Below are 22,791 nucleotides of genomic sequence, written 5' to 3'. Positions count from 1 at the left end.
GTGCAGACAATTTGCTAATATCTCACAATGATTGATCGCTGCTTGTTTACAGATAATTTTACACTCATTAAGAAATGGAGTGGCTAGTAAGAGAAGAGCACTGAACTCACAGTTGTTGTCAAAAATGTGTATAGATATATATTTTTTAAAAAACTGTTGCAATAACTCTCGGCGGGCCGTAGGTTGGAGAGCCCTGATTTATAGTGTTAGTTTGATTAGCTTTATCAAAAAAATATCATCAAACAGGAGTGTCTCTCATGACGGATGACGGTTAGGGAAGAAAGAATCAATTGTATTTCACTACTATTTTCATTATTGTATACGAAATTGAACGTGAAATTAAAAATGATTCTTCTGAACTAAGTGCTCATTTATATCTTATCATTTACCCATCACCCTTGCTTTGCATTCCATAAATGTGGACATCATTCTCAAATACAGAACAATAAGTTTTCCGGTAATGAAAGTGATTTTCCATTTCCCAACCATTTCGCGCAAAGTGCCCCAGAGCAAAGTGAACAATATTATTATCCATGTTCATACTTCAATTCTGACTCCTTCTGAAGATAATATTTTGGTATTTTCGTGTACTCCTGTCGATGATAATATTTGTATACTAACCTTGGAGATGTGCAACTGACCAATTTAATGCGCATAATTTCATAAGCCTTACGATCCACTCCAGTTTCCTGGCTCCCAGTGCTCAGCAGCATACCTTCACCTCCTCTTCGCAGAGCACAAGCTCTACTTCGACTCTATGAAAGGATTTGCTCCAATCAACTACTCCCCATCCATCAGGACATTCCAGAGTTATATAGAAGGGAGATGAAGTCCAGAAGGCCAGCGGTCAGGATGGCAGATCAATTAAGAGATGAGAGGTTCTCTCTGACCAGAAGATGGAGAGAGGAGGCGCCCCCAGGAGTGCCGGAGAGCTATTTCTCAGGCACTGGGCCTCCTGGTTTTGAGCTTCCCCGGCGCATCTGGGTGGCACTTAACAGAATTCGATCTAAACATGGGAGATGTACTGCATCATTTTTCAAATGGGGACTTGCAGACTCGCCACTATGTGACTGTGGGGCGATGGAGCAGACAGTGCATCATATCATATTTGAATGTGAGAGTCGTGCCTAGCTGGGCGAGGCTAACGACTTTACTGTTGCCAGTTCCCAGGCAATACAGTACATTTCAACCCTTGACTTGTACTTATAGCGTGAAACTTTCTTAATTTTGACAAAACTGCCATACGCTGAATAAATAATTTAGGTGGAAAACTGTGATGTTCTCACAATTTTACTCACCAAATACGTTCTTTTGATAACTGATATCATCTGCATTGTTCTAGAAAACCATTCTAATACCTGTATATATATTCTTCATTTCGATTTTCAGAGCAGTGCCATCAGCTCTGAGGTACCAGCCGACAGTGGCATCGACGGCAGTGAACGGTCAGTACGTGGTGGTATACCCGGGGCAGGCGGCGGCCACCCTTCCAGGAGCAGGCAACACAGCCACCGTCGTACTGGTCAGCCGGCAAGGGGAAGGAGGTGAGGGTGGGGCAGGGGTCGGAGGGGAGGGAGAGGGACCTGGATGGACCGACTTTTTCGGACAGATTGGAGAGTACTTCTCCTGGCCATTTGCACCCACACCACCTGAATCACTGCCCGGTAACAACACACAACAACAACATCAACAACTACACTAACAACACTAAACAAAAGTAGATAGTTGCTAGTAGTCACATTAACACAAACAATAACACTAACAACAATCGACAACCCATAGTAGATAGCTTTCACACTAATAACCAACAACAATAACACTGACAAAAACCAGGTCAGAGATATTAAACAGTTGGTAGTCTTCACATTTACATGCATCAACAATTACTGATAATCAAATCAAAAGTACAAACCTAATACTGTCAACCACCCCGAAGACTTCTGCTACTGCAAATATTGACAGCAGGGTGGCCAGTTAGAAGGAAATTTGATGGAAGCTACCACTCAAAAATCATTATGTCAGCCGAAGAATCTAACCTGGTTACTCCTACAGTAACGATATTACCCCATAGGGTAAAATGTGGGAGTAATGCATAGAGTAATATAGTTACTGTAGGAGTAACCATCCATTCAGTTCCTCCTTTGCCCGTTAGGCATGTTTTAACCAAATACACCAAACTGACAATCTCTGGATATGCCAGTCTTCAGATAGAAGTAAATAGGCCATTGCATTTGTCCAAAAACGACGTAATTAATATATTTTGGATATATTCTTCGAATATAAATAATTGATTTATTTATTTTCTCATTATTTTTGAAAATATTGAAAAATAGATTCATTTATTTTCTTGCTTGGTAATTTATTCATTAGCTCCTGAACAAATAAAATATCTCATTCATTTCCATTTGTTAACAAGCTGTTTGGCTAGCTGACTGACTGGCAAGCTCTGGCTACAGTAACTTACTACCTATTTATATTGTTACAGTAACTATATTATTGGGTAATATAGTTGTTACTGTAGCTGTGGCTTAGTATGAAATGAGCGAGAGAGATCATCCAGAGATTGTCAGTTTGGTGTATGGTATTTGATAAAAGCATGTCTAACCACGATGATGATGATTTCTGGGCTGGAAAATCATTTTTGGATCTTATAAAACTATTTTCTTCAAATTGTTTACCAATTGTCAATACTGTAGCCTATTTACAGTAGCAGAAGTCTTTGGGGTGGTTGACAGAATTCGATTTGGTTTTTTGTTTAATTTTGAACAAATAAAATCTCTCATTCATTTTTATCTGTAGATCAAAAGTAGCACTAACAAAGATCAACAAAATAGCAAATAGGTAGTTGGTGATAATAACTATCTATCTTACTATTCATCAACTAACTATCCAAATAACAACCAGCTAAAAAAAAATCATAACTTACCAACCTATAAGGTATAGTTGGAAGTTTGTTGTGATATTATCGCTCTGAAGTAGAGCACTTCACAATATCAACAACAGATTAACGGATAAAAAAGAAGTGCACTGTAACAACATTGATGGTTTGTAGTTCGTATAGTAATCACTTAAAAATCATGAACAACACTGTTAACTATCAACAATCAACAATGAATTGTTGTCTAGTATGTTTAATACAAGATGTCTAGTATGCTTACACTATTGTTAGTACGTCAGTATAAACTAAAAACACTGAGCAGAAGAAGGTACTGTACTGTAGGAGATACTATGTAGTATGATGTGGACAGGTACAGTGGGTAGTAATCGCATACCAACTATGAACAATAACACTGAAACTAAAAACAATCAGCAAGTAGTTCGACAAATAAGTCTAACAACACTGTCAGGTAGAGAATAATAGTTAGTGGTTAGTAGTCACATTTACAACAACTGCAAACAATAATACTTGAATCATCAATGAACAACAAATGAGCAAAATAGAGCATAAAAGTCAACTCTGTTCATTAAACAACATTAAATATTATCAGTATGCTAAAACGTAATACGGTACTAGCCTACTATAGTATGTCAGAGCACTGAAAATACTGAACTGGTCAGTCAATATGATATAGGTATATGAGTAGTATATTATACTTGATTAAAAACACATTAATGGGTAGTGAATGGATGGAAAAAAACTAACAACAATCAACAATAATAAATCGAAATATTGGTATACTGTAGTAGGTAGCCTATACAGTTGGCAACCTATGACAAAAACAAAACATTGAGCAACAATTTCTTCTGATTTACGAACACTTGTTCCTAAAAATAATAAAGTACCGTAAGTAAATTTGTATTTTGTTGGTGGTGAGTCCCTCACGGGAAGGTCCCACTTGGCCTGAATATACAATTTGATCCATCGATGGGCGTTACAAGTCTATCCATACTTCAGCCGGGACCGACAATTCAACTTGTCCATCCGATAACACGGGAGTGACCGGGCTGAATACTTTTGTTAGTAACCGGCTTTGAAACAGGGTCCTTTAGGATGCTACACAAGCACTCTATCCACCAGACCACGAATCACTCCATACTCCTAAAAATAAAAAGATAATATACTGTAGCACAAGTTATATTTTATTTCAGTGACAAACCTTTTGCTTTGTTGCAGGGCATTATTCAGATTTTTCTCACTCAATTTTATTGAAGTAGGCATGATAATATTGAAGCTTACGGTGTAAATTGTTGGCTTTTCCAATGCAAGCAACAAAATAACTATTACTATCGTATTTAATAAAACTTCAGCCACATCAAAAAATGTGAGTGTATTTTCACTTAAAAGTTTCATTGAATACGATAGAAATAATAATAGTGAAAACAAGATGGATAACCAACAACGAAAATAACTATTTTTACGCAAAATATAGAAATTAAGAAGAGATTTGTAATATGATAAAAACAACTTCTACTCTACATAGGCTATCACTACTTAAATTTAACAATAGATAATCCTTCTTTTATTTCTGGTATCGGTATTTAATGGTCTCTAATAATTTTCCTCTGATTCTGCAAAGTGGAATGTAATTCACTCATGAAGAGGAGCTCCGTCCGCCTCATGGAAATAGGAGTTTCTGTGACACATCAGGAGCGAAATGCATCTGCATAATGTGCAGAATAAAACAATTGGTAGATTCAATTATTTTTCTGGAATACATGTCGTAATTTCCAATAGGATTATCAAATAATGCATCTTTAAAATGTGCAGAATAAGACAATGAGTACATTCAATTATTTTCCAGAAATACATAATAATATGTCGTATATTATAGACTTATAGAGTAATTATTATCAAATAATGCTTTGTCTTGGGAGATAAAAACAAAACTATACTTATTCATGCAGTTATAAGCGTTATAGTTCAATCCAGTAGAGAGACATGCATACCCACCTCAATCTACTGTGCACTGTGTCCTTTAGGTATATGTTTGGCAACTTCATAAACTTTTACTTGTTGCTGTTGCAGTTGAAAACCCAGATGCAGGTTCATCAGTTTCACCAGCAAATCCAGAGAAGGTGCAAGCGTCCAATTTGAAGAAACAGCCAGAGGCGATGAGCGAAAAGGAGGTGAACGCGAACACAGTGGCCGCAGCTCCCCAGCAGAAATTCGTGGTCGTCGGTCAGCCTCAGTTCTTCGGTCATTACGCCGCCCTGCAAAAGGCCAATCCTGTCAGTCTACCCACTGCCACAAATGGTGCCATCTCCAGCTTCCTCCTGCTCAGAAATGGGGCTAATGCTCAACAGGTATTGTACAAAAATTATTAGAGTTTTAGTCATTTTTGTGCATGACCAAACATATACAGGTGTTTCACGAAAAGTGTAACAGCCAAAGACCATAGATTCAACATACATTTGCAACAAAAAATGTCCAGTAAAATTTTCTCATATCGACATAAGGAATATAGATACTTATCTGTTCCACTATCCATGACGAACTGCAAGTTAAAAAATTCGAAAGCGCTCCACATGTGAGGTACTAGTTTTCAATAACTAATTTTCAAAAATTAGACTGTAGTGTCATCGAAAATAGTTCAAAACGGAATATAGATAGTTCCAAGAGTCAACTGTGAGTTTGCCTCCTACATTTAACAGTAAAACTTATTTGAAAATTAATAAGGAGGATTCTGTTTGTGGTTTGAGTCAGCATTCACACAGCTCTGCTTGATCTAATGACAAGATTCACAAATGATGCAGGAGTGATTGGTGGATTAAAAGATGATTAACAACCAGTTCAAAGTTCAGGTAACATCTATTAGGAGATAGGCTGCTCTGGAAGAGAAGGGTAGACCTATTGATGAATCAGGAGAGGCAAGCAGACAATCTGTCACTACAGGTGACAATTCAAAAGACGAGCAATCAGGTAAAAGTAAGAGAGAAGTAGAACAGAGTCCTAATCAAAATATTAAATCGTCAATGGCAAATAGTCAAAATTATAATGTAAATGAAAAGGCACTTGTTGAAACAGCAACTGGAGAGTTGAATTTGCATGAATATTGCAATAATCAATTTTAGATAATGGAGAACTACTAAGAAAAGTGAGATTAGAAGATAAAAAAACATAGATGAATTCCTCCAAATAACAATAAGATGAAATATATTATTATTGTTCATTTTGTACCTATCTATTATAATTTATTTGGATTTTTTTTTTTTTGGTAACAGGCATTAAATTTTAAAAGATTTTCTATACTTCATTGTAAATGGCTTATAAGAGTTTCAAATCCGGATTATCTTAGCCTTTATTAGCTTCATTACAAATTAAAAAGCCTATAATATGTTTAATGATACATGATATTGTTTTTGTAATATAGCCTACTCTTGTTGCAGCCCATTGCTACATAAAGTTTTAATATTTTTTTCGGATGACGCCCACATGAGCAGGGATGAGCTTAAAGCTACTGCATTTCACATTATTATTGCTAAACTCGACCGGAATAGTAGGGCTATTTTAAATGAATAAAAGCTTACGGTACTGAATTACGGTCATTTGATTTATGTGTAGCCTATGGGAAATGGAATGAATGACCACTAGTGATTGTGATCAAAATTTATGATAGACTATATAATGTGATATTGTTCATAAAATGTTTTATAATTTATATAGCTCACCTAATACACATAGTGATAGTAGCTCTACTACGGAATGTTTTTTAATTCACCAGTCTTGCATAATTATTACTTTTTTGATAAATCAATGGATTAAGTGGGTTATGGATCATAGTCTCCTGAATTATATGTTTTCTAATAATTATTATTCTATTAAATAAGAAGACTAAGATATTGTCAAAAGCCACAGATTTTATTGATAGTTAGAAACAAAGACCGATTTCGGTTGTTACACCATTGTCAATCTCTATTTATCTAGTTACTAGATTAGAACTAGTTTATCAGAGATTGACAATGGTGTAACAACCGAAATCGGTCTTTCTAACTATCAATAAAATCTGTGGTTTTTGACAATTTCTTATAGTCTTCTTATTTAATATGAATAATGACCACAATATCAAATTCTTAACTACAGAAAAAGTGATAATTATTCATTCAACATTAAAAATTCAGAGTTATTAATGTGATTAGTCTATAATAGCTTACATGAAATTTAACCCGTCACTATAATCAAAGTGAATCACACAAATCTGTAAAAGAATATTGAGGAGTGTGTGGTGACACTGTGGCCTAATAATAAGTACAAATCATACAATTTTAATCTAGATTGCGTTTTAGATAGGGGAATTTTAAAGTAGGGTAGCTGTTATTCACATTACACATTTTTATATAAATTCTGAAATCTGTTCTGTGTAGAAACCTTGATGTTCAAGCTATTAGAATTTCAATTATTTTTGACCGCGATCAAAAGATACGGTACCGGTAATAAAAATTATGAACGTAAACATGTTTATTTATACGTGTTTTAGAAAAGAATATTATGATCACCCTGACACATATTATTGTAGTGGGGTATCATAATTAGAACTTAGTTTAGTATTTTGTATGTATAATATAACAACTACGTATATGTTTTGTCAATAAACTCCTCTGGTTGCAATTCATTGGCAATCAGAGAAATTATTATTTTTTTATTAAACACGAAACATAATGTAAAACAATAATAAACATGGACACAATGTTTGATGGTGGAGAAGATTCTGGAACTATTGTACCGCCATGATATTTTTGGATGAGTAGAACAGTATAGTTAAAGATACTGTTGTGAGGAGTTTACATTTCCAAGTACTGTGACATTGAATTTGATTTTTTATCTCTGGTTCTTATGAACTTCCAGTAATAAATTTGAATTTGTAAAATAGTGAAAGAATTTTATAACTGGAGATCAAGAAAACTTTGTAACTGCTAAATCGTACAATACCGTACAAGAGCGTGTCAACTTCTGATATTCAATTCAAATATAACTCAAAATTCAAAAATTCAGTTGAGGGTCAAAACAATTTCAGAACATTGAATGAGAGAATTGAGTAGAACGAATGCCTAAAATTTGTGATTTGATAGCTATTTATCGAAACATTTTTTCGGTCATGTCATTTAAAAAATCATATACAGGTTTGAAAATAATTATATACACAATTCACAATTCTACTTTAATCCACACATATAAAAATAATTTTGCTCAGGCCTACTCCACTATCTTAATTGCAATATTGTTCAAATTTAAAAATACTACTCAAATTTAGAATCATATTGCAGTATAACAAAGAGTTTATGTTTATTATCAATTGATAATGAATTCATTAAACTCATTGTAATAATTATATCATCCAATTAAATTACAAAAATATATTACAAATACCACAAAATATCAAAATTATTCAGAATGGAATAAGAATTGGTATGATTTGATCAATCAATTCTATTTCCTATTAACAGGAATTAATAAGTAGTATTACTGGTTGAGTAATAATAGGATAAATATAATTGGTTGTTATTATTTCAATGGTATAAACTTCTGGAAGAATAGGTAGGCTACCAAGTGTTCTAATTATTGTAATAGGCCTACTATTTTATCTAATAGCCTATATGAATGAATGAATATGTGAATGAATGAAAAATATTCATAAGAATAATCATTAACTAAGAATCGAAGCAAGAAATTTAAAAAGCCCTTGAAATATGGAGACATGTGGAGAATTGAGAAATAGAATTTCCTGCGATTACTCAAGATTCTCTTCTTTTTAGGATTTAATTGATTGCTTCCAAATAAAACAGTCATTGTATCAATTAGTCAGTAATAAATCACAACTTGTATAGTTGTTTGTACTTGACCCACGAGAGAGTTGTGAAAGCAAGTAGAAGATACTCTTTCCAGCACAGGAAATGATAATTGAATAGCTAGCTACTGATTCCACGTAATTACTGCTATGAGTTCAAATTTTGCTTAAAACACTACTTGTTAATAGAATAAATGCTAATTTTTCTTTAAACAAACTAACAAAACCAACTAAAACCGCAGACAATTTGAAACGCCTATTCAATACTGTAATGTAATTGAGAGAAAAATCCAATTAGAGACTCTTTTTTTATTTATTTTAGAAAATCGTAGTTTGAGATTATATTTTTATTTTTTCAGATGTTGAATATTCTTCTATTAATTCATTTTATCTGATGGGTATAAAATATTATATTGATGATCAAGAATTTTTTATTATGTATTTCGACCTAATTATGATTTTATTATTTATCGTAATTTTATAAAATATTTTGTGACGTAGCCTTATGTACTACTGTATCGCCAGGCTAAATAAATTGATTGATTGATTGATTGATTAATTGAAATATTGTTCAAATTTCAAATCATTACTCAAATTTAGAATCATATTGCAGTATAACAAAGAGTTTATGCTTATTATCAATTGATAATGAATTGATTCAACTCATTGTAATAATTATATCATCTAATTAAATTACAAAAATATATTACAAATACCACAAAATATCAAAATTATTCAGAATGGAATAAGAATTGTGATTTGATCAATCAATTCTATTTCCTACTAACAGGAATTAATAAGTAGTATTACTGGTTGAGTAATAATAGGATAAATATAATTGGTAGTTATTATTTCAATGGTATAAACTTCTGGAAGAATAGGTAGGCTACCAAGTGTTCTAATTATTGTAATAGGCCTACTATTTTATCTAATAGCCTATATGAATAAGTAAATATGAGAATGAATGAAAAATATTCATAAGAATAATCATTAACTAAGAATTGAAGCAAGAAATTTAAAAAGCCCTTGAAATATGGAGACATGTGGAGAATTGAGAAATAGAATTTCCTGCGATTACTCAAGATTCTCTTTTTTAGGATTTAATTGATTGCTTCCAAATAAAACAGTCATTGTATCAATTAGTCAGTAATAAATCACAACTTGTATAGTTGTTTGTACTTGACCCACGAGAGAGTTGTGAAAGCAAGTAGAAGATACTCTTTCCAGCACAGGAAATGATAATTGAATAGCTAGTTACTGATTCCACGTAATTACTGCTATGAGTTCAAATTTTGCTTAAAACACTACTTGTTAATAGAATAAATGCTCATTTTTCTTTAAACAAACTAACAAAACCAACTAAAACCGCAGAAAATTTGAAACGCCTATTCAATACTGTAATGTAATTGAGAGAAAAATCTAATTCGAGACTCTTTTTTTATTGATTTTAGAAAATCGTAGTTTGAGATTATATTTTTATTTTTTCAGATGTTGAATATTCTTCTATTAATTCATTTTATCTGATGGGTATAAAATATTATATTGATGAATATTATCAATTACCATTTTTCTATTAAATAAAGAATATATTTAGGTCAATGCACCTTTGCAATATGGTGTTTTTCTCAATATTATTTTCATAGATATTGATAGATAACTTGATATTTGAATGGGTTGATAGCTGTCATTTCACTATAAAACTATTTATCAATTCATTTCAGCATAATAATGTTACTCTGCTGCTTGGAAAGTTTACAAAAAATGTTATCATTGACTTGTGTGAAAGTTTTAGCTAGGAGTCTCGGAGTAATGGAAAGGTTCAACCAATCTAACAATATTGATTTATAAACAATGTGAAGAGTTTATCAAACTTATGTCTCGACAGTTTAGATAAATTTTTCTCATTTTCTTACGTTCCACCGTTTTGGTGCTGTTTTTTTTTAATTCCAATTCATATGACATCCTATTATAAGGATGAGTAAGGTACTGAGTTATATATGACTACATATCAATACTGAGACATATCTCTCACAACATATTGGAAACTCGTTCTATACCCTACTTGAAACGTTGTTCTACTCTTCAGTGAATACGGTACTCGCTATTTCACTTTTTATTTTTTACTGCCATATCATCACCCATTTTCCAAAATATTTTATTTGAAACTCATTTTTTCCTACACATCTAGTTTCGTATTAGGTCAAATCATATCATATTGTTTGTGCTATATTATTGTTGAGCCCTCATGGTAGCGTCAACAGATTATTCCCCATTTCTAGCTTACGACTATATTGAAACTATCTTCATAATAATCCATTGATTCTAATGTGGGCTATATGTTATTCATGTATTTATGTATGTATTCATTTATTGTATAAAACACTATAATCATAATACAATTATAACATTGGAGGAAAAACTAGGCTGAGCCTGTACTAATTTCTCTCCAAAAATTTTGATATAATACTAATGTTGTCCAAAAGTCAAGGTTATGTAATCACACACTGCTTTGTCACTTGATTTTCGGTCCAGGAATAATGAATTGAAAATTTTGAAGGTTGATGTTATACTCTAAATGAATCATAGAATGTATCACAATAAATTAAAAACTTTAAAAATATTGCACTTATTTGAATACAAAATCAAAACCCTGCAGTGCTCACTATTATTTACAGCTGAAAATAATAGTTATAATAATTATTATATAATTATGTACATCAATCATACCAAAATATTCTGCAACTAACGTAAAGACAACTACACTGAAGACTTCTGCTACTGCAAAAGAACATAGCCGGCCCATGCAATTTTCTTATTCATTTCCATGTCGTATATTAGTTGTATTATTGCATTCTCAAATCCTTATATTAGTTGTATTATTGCATTAACTACTTATTCACTCTGAATGTCTCATTCATTTGTAGGTACACTTTCCAATTTTCTTCAAGCTCGTTAATTTTAGATGTATTTGCTATAAATATGCTCATTAATTCCTTTTGGTGAATAACAGTTGAGGTAAGAAATAAAATAAATAGGCTACTGTCGATTAAACAATATTTCCAATGCAAATCAAATAGTTAGTTATTTCAGCCACTGTATGCCGTACTTATTCCAACCTAGAAAAATATAATAGGTCTCCAGTTTTCTGCATACATTATTTACTTGTACTCTTTCTTCTAATGTAGAAAATTTTTCTACTCTTTATTTCTGATTCATTCGTAGCTTGCCTTTTCCAATGTGTAATTAGTATTAAACGGAAATTTAAAGTTGAGCTCAACATTTTGAACAAATGCAATTTCTCATTAATTTCCATCCGTTTTCTGATGAATTTATTCTATTGGTAGATTGCCGATGAGCCAGTGGTTTCAGCCGATGGTCCAGGCAGTGCCGCCCTCGCCTACCACAAACTGCTGGTTTTGTCGAAGCAGCAGAAAGACAGAGAGAGGATGACAGCCGCGGCTGAGAGTGCGTCGGTGACAGTCGATGCCAAGGACACAGCCTCCAACTCATCATCAGCTGAATCAGGAAACGAGGAGTCAGAGAATGTCGAATCATCAGAACATGAAGAAGGTAAGAATATACTATAATACGCTATATACAGCAATAGCAGTAAAATTAATTTAAGCTCTACCATCAATAGCAAGAATCCATCAACTTTTATTATCAGTAACAACGTACTCCCCCCTCCAGAAAGAACCAAATTTTAAATTGTAAATAAAAAACTATTCTCGCAAAAAAGGTTGTCAGTCGTTATATTAGACACCCCCTCCAAATGTTTGTTGAAGCCTCACCCAAAGAATTGCAAAGATGCAGTGCTCGCCCTCCCCCTTTGGGCACTTCTTAGAGTCAGAAGTATCAGTAATTGAATAACATGGATTATCAGTAACAATAATAGCAATGGCGTTAACAATATCAATGACAGATAATAATTATAATCATTAGTCGCAGATCTTCCAAAGACGTGGTGTGTATAGAAATTATGAATATAGTATGCAAGTAGTTTTACACTAGTACTTTCCCTTCCCCCTGTCATCCTATTTTTGAGAAGGCCGCTTTTATTTCATGCTTTATCTTTTGTTGAGGATCCGCACTCACTAGTAGGCTGCGGATCGATACCGATCAATATAATTTACATACTAGTAAGAGAAAAATGATGATTTGAATAAAAATTTTCACATAGAAAAGTATAGATAAAGGTCTATCAAAAAAAGTTCTGGAATCTCATCTCGGATCAATAAAAAATGATTTGATCAAAGCATATGGGAGACTAGGAGATGATTATTGGTAGAAGTTAAGTTGTGCCAATGGATGAAACCGCAGTAATTGTGTATAGTAACTGTAGATAAAACTAAACTCAATAGGTCCATGATCACGGTAGACAATGTACTTCTGTATTAAAATGTACTACGGTATTCAATAGTGCTAATAGTAATATTGTACTATTTCGTACAATTATATTTAAATTAATAATATATTTCATATAAATTCCTCAATTCGCAAAAAATAAGAATATGATTGAATTTATTGATAAAAACAATAATTGTTACAACTTTAAGTATATAATCAACCCATTATTATTCATTACTACCTCATCCCCTTTTTTTGCATTTTACAGTAGGCCTAAAATATAATATATTTTACAATATATGCATCATTGAATATTCTTTTACTGTACGGTTATATATATATTTCAACATGGAAGCTATATTTTTTGAGTCAAAATGTATTTTCATCCACAAAATTCGAATAAGGATCAATGGGCTCTATAATTGGAGTAAAGTAGCATTCTCAGTGCTCGGAGTAGTAAATGGGTATGATTTATTTTTGTTATGAAAGTAAGTTGAATATGAGCTTCTGAAGTGCTCTATATTTTTATACTTACTGGTACTGGATTGGAGAGTAATACAGTATTTGAAGAGCATGATATATTTAAATAATTGTGTTCACGATTAAAATAATTTTGCATCATTATAATAATGATTACACCAACTGCAGTTGATGAAAAATAGTTTTTACTATTGTGAGTTCAGAATTTGGAAAAAGGATAATTTTAGACTATTTCTGTTAAAATCTCAATCTTGATTGAAGTAATAATAATTTGAATATACATTATTACTTTCTCAAGTTTCATATTTATTGACTTCATCAATTGCATAGAACCCACACCTTCTAATAACGATCAATTTTACTGCATTGGAATACAAAATAACAACTTGCCTACTAGTTTTTTCAAATGCGCAGAATCAGAGCATTGATAAGATTATTTTCAGAGTGTAATTTTCTAATTATTCCACTATTTTCCCCCCACATATCAATCCTACATCAAAATTCCTTTGCCCGTAACAAATAATATTACCTAGCCTGTTTTCCCACATATAGCCAGTAGCCTGTACTCTGCCTAACATGAAGCATGTACCCACCTCATCAAATTCAAGTGCACTTTAAAAACAAGTTTAAAGTTGTTACAAAATCAAATAGATTGCATAGATTTATTATCTTGCAAATTAGTTTCATACGAAGGACTGTCAATGAAAGTAGCATACCGTACACATATAGGCCTACCATAAACAGGTATAGAATGAGATATGCTATCTAATTGAGATGTAGGCTGTTGTAGCTTATGCTATGTTTTTTATTGTCCTTGAGTCTTGGAGTAATGCTAAAGATTTTATCCACCACCTAACAATTCAAGCATTAGTCATCATAGAAACTGAAAATTTGGAAACAGAATAGTTTTTGGCTATGCCTGTTGTTCTTTCCCGTTCATATTCATATTATTTGTAATTGTATAAACAAATAAATAAATAAACAGAATAATCTATCAATAAAATATTTCTAAAATTTGTTACACTTTTTTATCCTAAATCAGTGGATTAATTTATCATTTTTGATTCAGTATCCTGCTAATATTTTAAAAAATTGGAATGTGTCGACCGTTCAGCTGGAGGTGGAAAATAAGCTTCCTTTTACTAAAAATACAAAACAACCACCTCCATTCGCTACCCAATATAATAAACATATATTATCACAATATCCTATTTCATTTTACATAAATACTAATTCATGTTGATATTCAATTCGTACTATAACTATTTACTAAATTCGCTCAAAAACTTTTTGAATATCAAATATACTTTTCAGTCAATAAAAAGATTGATTGAGAATGTTATAGTTTTTAAACGAATTGGATATTAAAATCAATGATAGAACCTTGAAATCAATGAACCATTAAAATAGAATGACTTGCAACCTGGAATCTAAACAACTACCTAATTTAGTTTTCGAGCTCAAACCACAAAGTTACTCATCACAATAACATCTGAAACAATTTAGATGTGATTTCATGAAAAATCATTTCCTTCTGAATTGCATTATTTGACTTTGAGTTCAAAAACCTTGTATTCAAGCAGATCCTCAAGCATTCTACTTAACGTTCGAAAAACTAATTTCTTTTCCTGTAATTTGTTGTAAGTTCAATGAGACGACACCGGATAGGCTACTCCAATATTTGCAAGTACAATTATCAGTAGGATCTGAATAACTGTCTGTTCGCGGTCAACATTCGTGAGTGTTGGTGTTGAGCTGTTGACAAGGTCAATAATCTTGCAAACCTTGACTCTGTTTGTCTAGAAATGAAGCAGTTTTTCCATTGACGCATACTTCAATTACAGGAATTTTGTTATTTTGTGTTTTTGAGAATTACCCTGTTCCAAAGGCCCACTGAAGCGATAAAATTCGCATTTGCTATTAAATAGGTATCAACAATTTTGAAGCTTTCTCTGGAGATAGGGAAAATCAACTAACCTACTATAAATAAGAAAGTATCTTTGCAACGAATAATTCTTGTAAATGAATTTCCTGCAAATCTTACTCCAGGTTCAGAGGGAGCTTCAGTATCACGTATTCTCAAAGATAATTTATACTAAGGAATCTTAGCTTTTTAACATAGAACAGTTGATTATTAAAATCAATCCACATGAATTAAAAATATCCCAGGATATTCTACTAGCTACGGTATTCTACCAACTTGGTGAAAAAACGTGTTTCTGATAAATGTGACAAATAATCTTCAAATTATCTTGCATTATCAAGTTTTTCTTATAACTTGATTGCATCACTTAGTGTTTTTTATTCCATTTTTCCACTCACCGCAGCAATTTCTATTGCTGAATAATTGACCGAACGTAGTGAGGTCTATGTTTTAACTCGGATTTTCTTTTGTCTGTATGTATGTAACGCATTTACGGCCAAACGCGTTGATAGAATTCAATGAGATTTGGCAGGAATATTTCTTTTTCAACTGCGCGTCGATGTATACACAAGGTTTTTTAAAATTAGGCACTTTAAGGATAATATGAGAAGAAAAGGAATTCCTCCATACTCCAATATCAATATCAATATATATATATATATATATATATATATATAATATATATATATATATATATATATATATATACATCCACTCTGAAGATAGGATTAATCAGTCTATAGAATTATTCATAAAATCAATCAGCTGGCAAGTGGATTATTCATTGCATGCATTACACAGATGTCTGGAGAAGCCTTGTCTATTTCTATTTATAATGGTTTCAATATTTTGTTTTGCAGTCATGGTATTATTATGCGTGCCCATCAGCATCAATATTTTCACATTTGAAAAAGACAAAAATTTAATAGGTTATTAAAAATAATTGAATAAACTAAATAATGCTGAAGAAATTATAATATTTTTGATTGAAAAAAATTAATTTTCAAATATTTGAGGAATATTTTCATCGGATGGAATGGTTATCACGGAACTGGATGAATAATAATATGGAATACAAACGTGAACTGAGTTTGTTAACATTTCAAACAGGTGACATCAGATACTTGTGGAAGATAAAACTGCGTGAGGTCTACTGTTCACAGAGCTACTAGTACAATAATGTCACTAAAAAATGCAAATTTTCAAAATCACAAGTTTCTTGTTGTACGGTATCTAAATGAAAAGTCAAAAATGGATTTTCTGCTCGTATTAAATAATTTCAGAGAACAGAATCAAGATGCAGAAAAAATAAAGAATCAAAACTTGGAGCCGTGGAAGACAGCATTATTATAAAAGCAGCACCATTTCTCGTTGGGTGCTTTGCATGCAACAAGAAAAATGTAAATTACCTGCATTCAGATGAGATCGTTCACAGCCAGGCCTCAAGCGGCAATAATCGATCAATCGATTTAGGGCCAATGATCGATAATCGATTTAGTCGCTAACAAAAAGTAGAAATTGCTCTCCAGGAAGGTGCTAGGCGCATGCTAGTGTCCACCTTGAACTTGATTTTGTTCAATGAAGGAGAAGATTCTGAATGGAGTTTTCTATTGAGAACTTTTGGAGGGTCAGGTTCAATGAATATTGTTGGACCTTCATTCACTGTTTGAGTATTACAATCGTGATCGAGATACACGTTCTAGATAACCAGTTCTATTGCCGAAACACAAATTGTTGAATAATTCAAACTCTATTCACTTCTATGATATCGAATAAGTACATGATTGAAATCACAGAAGATACTTAACATTGAAATTGCTGACTAAGAGCAGAATCCTTGATCAACATACAATAGAATTAGAATAATAATAATTTTAATGATCATTCATCGAAAGATTTCTTGAAGCTCTGTACATTCGAAGGCATCGCAATGCAATATTCCTGATGTCACTCATTGTTGGATGGTTGGATCAGATTTGTTTCCTTATCTTTTTCCTATGGATCTGATTACAAAAACTTCAGTTTACATAGTAACTGATATTAGACAGAAATGTATAGATATTTGACAGAAAAATATTTTATCTAAAAAATTATGCTCGAGTTATAAATTATTGTGAAAAATTGGCAATAAAATATATCGGCACAATATAAATGCTTGAGAATTGTCTCTATATTACTTCATTCTTTATCATGAAGGAACATCCACTCAGACCTCAAGTTTCAAACTAATATAAATAAGAAATAAACATATCAAAATCGATTTATTACCTACGAAAAGTATTACAACAGGTACAAGCCAGGTTATAAATTCAACAAATAATCAACTCACATTTTTAATAATGATCAAAGAAAGTTTCTCCTTCAACTGTAAATAGATCTATTCTGTAATAATTATGACAGTAATTTCTTCTTTTGAAAATTATGATTGAAAAGGATAGAATATTCATTTTCATATAAACTTTATTCAAAATTCTTAGAATATATTAATTCCCCTGATTGAATAATAATAATAATAAACCCATAATAATAATAATATCGAGTGACCTGGCCGGCTCAGGTCTGATGTCAGAGTTTTCAGGTCGCAAATGATCAATTTCAGGGCCTCTGACATGACCTGAAGAATACGAATTATCTTCAAAAGTGTAACTCTTGAGTGAAACAGAATTATAATCGTCTGAGTTAGAATGCTCTGATAAATAAGTTATTTGAAACCTCCTCTCACTAAATTTTTGCGACATCAAAGTCAACACGTAGGCCTATTGATATAGCGATGGAGAGTTAAGATAGGTGCTAACTGTAATGAGGAATAATCATTAATGTGGCTCATAGTAAAAAGTACTAAAGCAGTTAGACCTCGAATAAGATCAGTTTATACCGCCCTTAACTGAGAGATAATCAAGATCATTTTGACAGAATATTAAAACTTGATGTAACTAATATTTTATTATAGAGTTCTATACAAATCCCTACATATCAAAATCTGATGAGTCAAATAGGGGTAAGATTTTCCTCAATGTAAGGAAAAATAAGAAACAATAACTGAAGAATATCAGTTTGAATAAATTACGTCAATTCCGGTCTCAATCAAGTTTAATTTAAAAAACTTTTACTGCGCACAAAGTAGTAACTTCAAAAGGTCTATCAATTCCAGTAATTGTATCTGATCATCTCCAATAATAATTTTTATTGCATGTCGGGTTTACATTTTTTCTGCAGGTGAATTCATGAGGATAAAAAAAAGAATTCTAATAACGATAATTTAGTTGGATAAGTGAGATGATTGAAGGACGAATGTCGATCACAAATCACGCTAGGCTAGAAGGACGAACCGGAAAGAAGATAGATCTCTCAAACTTGGAATATAAACCGCGAGATTGACAGATCAGGAAAATAGTAGCCTACGGTTTAAAAACTGCAGCTGGTATTATTTATTGAGGCTGATCAGTGTTACATTGATCATTCTTCACTTGTAGATCTAACAGGTTCAGAAATGACTGGAAAAATTGAGCACGTTGAAACTTTGAATGATAGGCCTATTTGAGCGATACAGTTTGAAATTTGGTGTCACATGCATCAATAACATAAAGCCAGCTTCTTTCCTAATAATATATTAAATTTATCCGTAACATATCCAACTGATAATCGGCTCACATAACCAAGCTCCAACCTCCTTTCCATAATAAACTCCATAACAGAACTGAGAGCCATCCCACCATTCATCAATAATATCAAAATAATGTTTATTATAATAATATCGTGTCTTTCATTACACTTGTATATAGTTTCCATCTTTCATCCAGGGAAAAGTTTGTCATCCCCCACTATCTGATTTATATTGTGGATAACAGTTTTTCATCTACCAATTTTCATGGAGTTTTGGACAAAGCTTTGGAATTGATATTAATATAAATCATAAATTATTATAACTGAAAATCAAAAGGGTGACTTTATCCGTAACGGAGTTATCCAGAATTCTCATTAGCTCCTAAAAATTATTAAGAGTTTACCAGAGTTTATCATTGCTGATGTTTGAAACTCCATATTTATGACTTTGATGATTGTTTGATGACTTTTACATGGAATAATGACAGAGACTATATTTTTAAATATTTTGTATTGTAACTGACATATGGAAAAAATCAATGTACTGTTCATGCAAGAATGAATATTATTACTATTATTATTGTTTATTTTCAGAATAGATTTTTATTCATAGTAAGTAGGTAAGCTTAGCGTAATTCATGTTCTGAATGTCACCAAACATTGAAATATCACGATTTTTGTCTGTTTTCGGCAGTGGGACCATCAATCGCCCAAGCCAAGCCGCAAGCAATCTCCCTGGCCGGTCCCGGAGGGGTCGCAGCCGCCGCCCCCGTGGGAACCGCCCTCGTTGGCCCCGGGGGCATGGCCCTCAGCGCCCCCCATGCCACCGCTGTCGCCGGCCCCACCCAGGGCGCGCCCATCTCAATTGCCCCCGCTAACAAGGCCGCCAAAACCTACTTCCTCGCCAAGCAGAACCCTCAGTACCTCTACCAGTTCAAGCCTTGAACAGAGCTCTCAAGGAGACTGTTCTCCCGGAGAGTGTACGATGTCGCATTGTACAAGACTGTACTATATCATCACAACACACTTGGAATGACGTGATAGTGTCACAAGAACTCTTCATTCAATTTGGCAACATGAAAAATGATGAGGGAGTGTTATTAAAAACTCTTGATTCAATTTGGCAACATGTTTGAAATAGATCACAAATCTCAAATAAGTGGTCAGTAACCTGCAAAGTGAAAAGACGTTCTATAGTGTTTTAAATAATTGTAATTAAATTATTCATATTTGTGAAAAGACTGATTGGTACGCACTTCGTACAGAAATAATTCAAATGTACGATAACTTCTTGTTTGAATACCTTTATGATAATTATTGGAACGAAATTGCATAACCAAGCCTTTAAATGAATTCTTGTAGGTAACTTCCAATCATTTCAATTAAAAATATGTAGGCTAGTAAATAATAATAATGTTATCAAATATTCAAAAAATGATCTTCATAGAAAATGTTGTTACGTCAAAATTGATGTTTGAAATCTCATGGATCAGAATCATTATTGGCTATGTTTTTCTAATCACAACCAAGTATAGTGGAGAGACTCTCATGATCTTAAAATCAGAGAGACAAGCCGCTTTGAGTTGTAGAGTACTTTCAATAAAAACTTGTTTGATTCTTCAACTTTTTCATGAGTTGAATATTGCAGTTTCTCTTCGAGCAGAATATTTAATAGATCATATTAATGGATCTATAATAGATATATCTAAACTGTTCATATTTAATAGATTCAATTGTTGTCTCATTTATAACTTTCTTTAGAGTACTGTTTTACCGGCTTTACTTGGAAAACTACAGTCAACTTCAAAGAGGTACCGGTAGTTTAGATTCTTTCTCTCCTGAGATTCGGCGATTTTCTAGAACTTCTCCATGTCTGATTACGGTCGACATGACTATTGATTATTATGGATCATGAAATCTTGTTATTTTCACAAAACTATTCATTTGGAGAATCAATTAGCAGTTTGCAGTGAAAATAATAACATTTGATGATAAAGTCTACAGTATCAACTTATTATTGATGTAAGGTACTGTATGAGAACAACACTGAATTTATATTATAATAAAAAATATTCAAAAATTTATTGATTCTTCTATTCTGGATTCCCAATACCCCAGTATTGTGTTTGAGATACAATAAGCTAGATTTAAAGACATTATAAGTTCTATGAAGACATTGGAAGACTATCATCACTGATATCTTGTGAAAGTCTATGTATGAGATGAGAGACTTCGAAAATGACATCTATGCCTATGCAGACGATAAACATAAGTGATAATAGAAGCTCTCAATGTGAATAAATATTTACATGATAAAATTGCGTTTGAATGTAAATGAATGTATGTTCATTTAATTCGATCTGGAAAGAAAAGAAATCCAGTAAGTATTAAAAATAAATCTTAAAAAGGATTTGGATATTAAAGAAAAACAACACAAATTGTTAGAAACATAATAGGTACAGAAGCGTACTCTATACTCTATAAAAAGTTGTTGATGACTACTCCATTAAAAATGAAGTGATATCACAAATTCGAAAAGCAATATAATAATATAATATTGCAGATGTTCAGTAATTGATTCAATCCATCAAGGAAATAATAACTGAAGCCTTCGATAGATTTCTGAATAGAATACAATTTCCTAAACGCATATAGGGCTATTCAGTGATATTGGATTATGGTGGCTAAATCAGTTTTTTAAACAATTTCCTCACACAAATGAGTTAGTCATGAAATCTAAATCAAGCCACTGCACCAACTAAAAGTCTTTTTACAGCTTATAGACTCTGCACTTGGATATTAATCAATTTCGAATATGGAAATTGCCTGAAAGTCACATGAAAGTAGCCTACATGATAATATCATGTATGGTGTAATATCTAGTATATTATATTAGAGAAGAAGCTTTGTTTAATAATACTGTTCATCATTTAAGTAGAAAAGTAGGCTGAATCAACACCATACTTGTTTATACTTTTCTTTGAAGCATACTCTTTCCGCTACTTATACAATAATGATGAATTCATCCATTGTAGGAGTTTCTGAATTGGCTGTATTTTGATACGGTAATTTACATGGCATAAACTTGAAATACATTGAATACTTTTAAATAAGTAGTACAAGATACAACAGGATTTGATGGAAATATTCATCTTTGTCTACAGAACAAGTTCAATTAACCAACATATATACGATGACTCACAAATACAGTTCCAAACTTCCCGATGATGAAGCATTGGGCCTAATGTAAATTCAGAGTGCTGCACCCTCAATTCGATAGGTGGGGCATTCCGATATCATTCTGACATTTCCAATGAAAACCAATCGTAAACTCTTTTACGGTACTTCACGTCGTGTAGGTGGTTTTTCGACCTGGTTAAGACATGAAAGAGTAGTAATATTACAATGTTGATGTTGTGAAACCATTTCTCAATGCGAATCGGACTAGATAAGTTCGAATGTCAAGCATATGAAATTTATCAAGCAGTCTTAAAAATGGACTCTACTACGTTTACTTCTACAAATGAAATCTATTGAGAAGTCTAATATTCTTGATGTCTTGAGGATATTACGAAAAGGACACATCTGTTCAATGCAAATATCATCAATGTTAAATGATATGGGAGGAAAAGTACTACAAAATACAGAGATCTATTATTTTTCATAAAAACTCCTTTAATGATGATCCTAGAATTTCATATTAATTTTCTTAAA

General features: G+C 32.4%; 1 protein-coding gene across 2 annotated transcripts in view; it reads left to right on the top strand.

The window, feature by feature from the left end:
- The window catches only part of LOC111048013, a 38,798-nt gene extending 17,641 nt beyond the window's left edge, over positions 1-21,157 (top strand). The window contains exons 3-6 of one of the 2 annotated variants that reach the window (XM_022333856.2): positions 1,390-1,664; positions 4,967-5,244; positions 12,068-12,293; positions 19,772-21,157. In XM_022333856.2, the coding sequence (XP_022189548.2) occupies positions 1,390-1,664; positions 4,967-5,244; positions 12,068-12,293; positions 19,772-20,022 (1,030 nt within the window). In that variant the 3' untranslated portion in view covers positions 20,023-21,157. The remainder of the gene's footprint in view (positions 1-1,389; positions 1,665-4,966; positions 5,245-12,067; positions 12,294-19,771) is intronic. The other variant, XM_022333857.2, reaches the window with a different exon arrangement.
- The last annotated feature ends 1,634 nt before the right edge of the window (positions 21,158-22,791 follow it).

This window comes from Nilaparvata lugens, chromosome 11 (genome assembly GCF_014356525.2).
Source record: "Nilaparvata lugens isolate BPH chromosome 11, ASM1435652v1, whole genome shotgun sequence".
In the NCBI taxonomy this organism is placed as follows: Eukaryota; Metazoa; Arthropoda; class Insecta; order Hemiptera; family Delphacidae; genus Nilaparvata; species Nilaparvata lugens.
The sequence above is the reverse complement of the archived record's forward strand: the minus strand, read 5'-3'. Positions and strand labels throughout refer to the sequence as shown.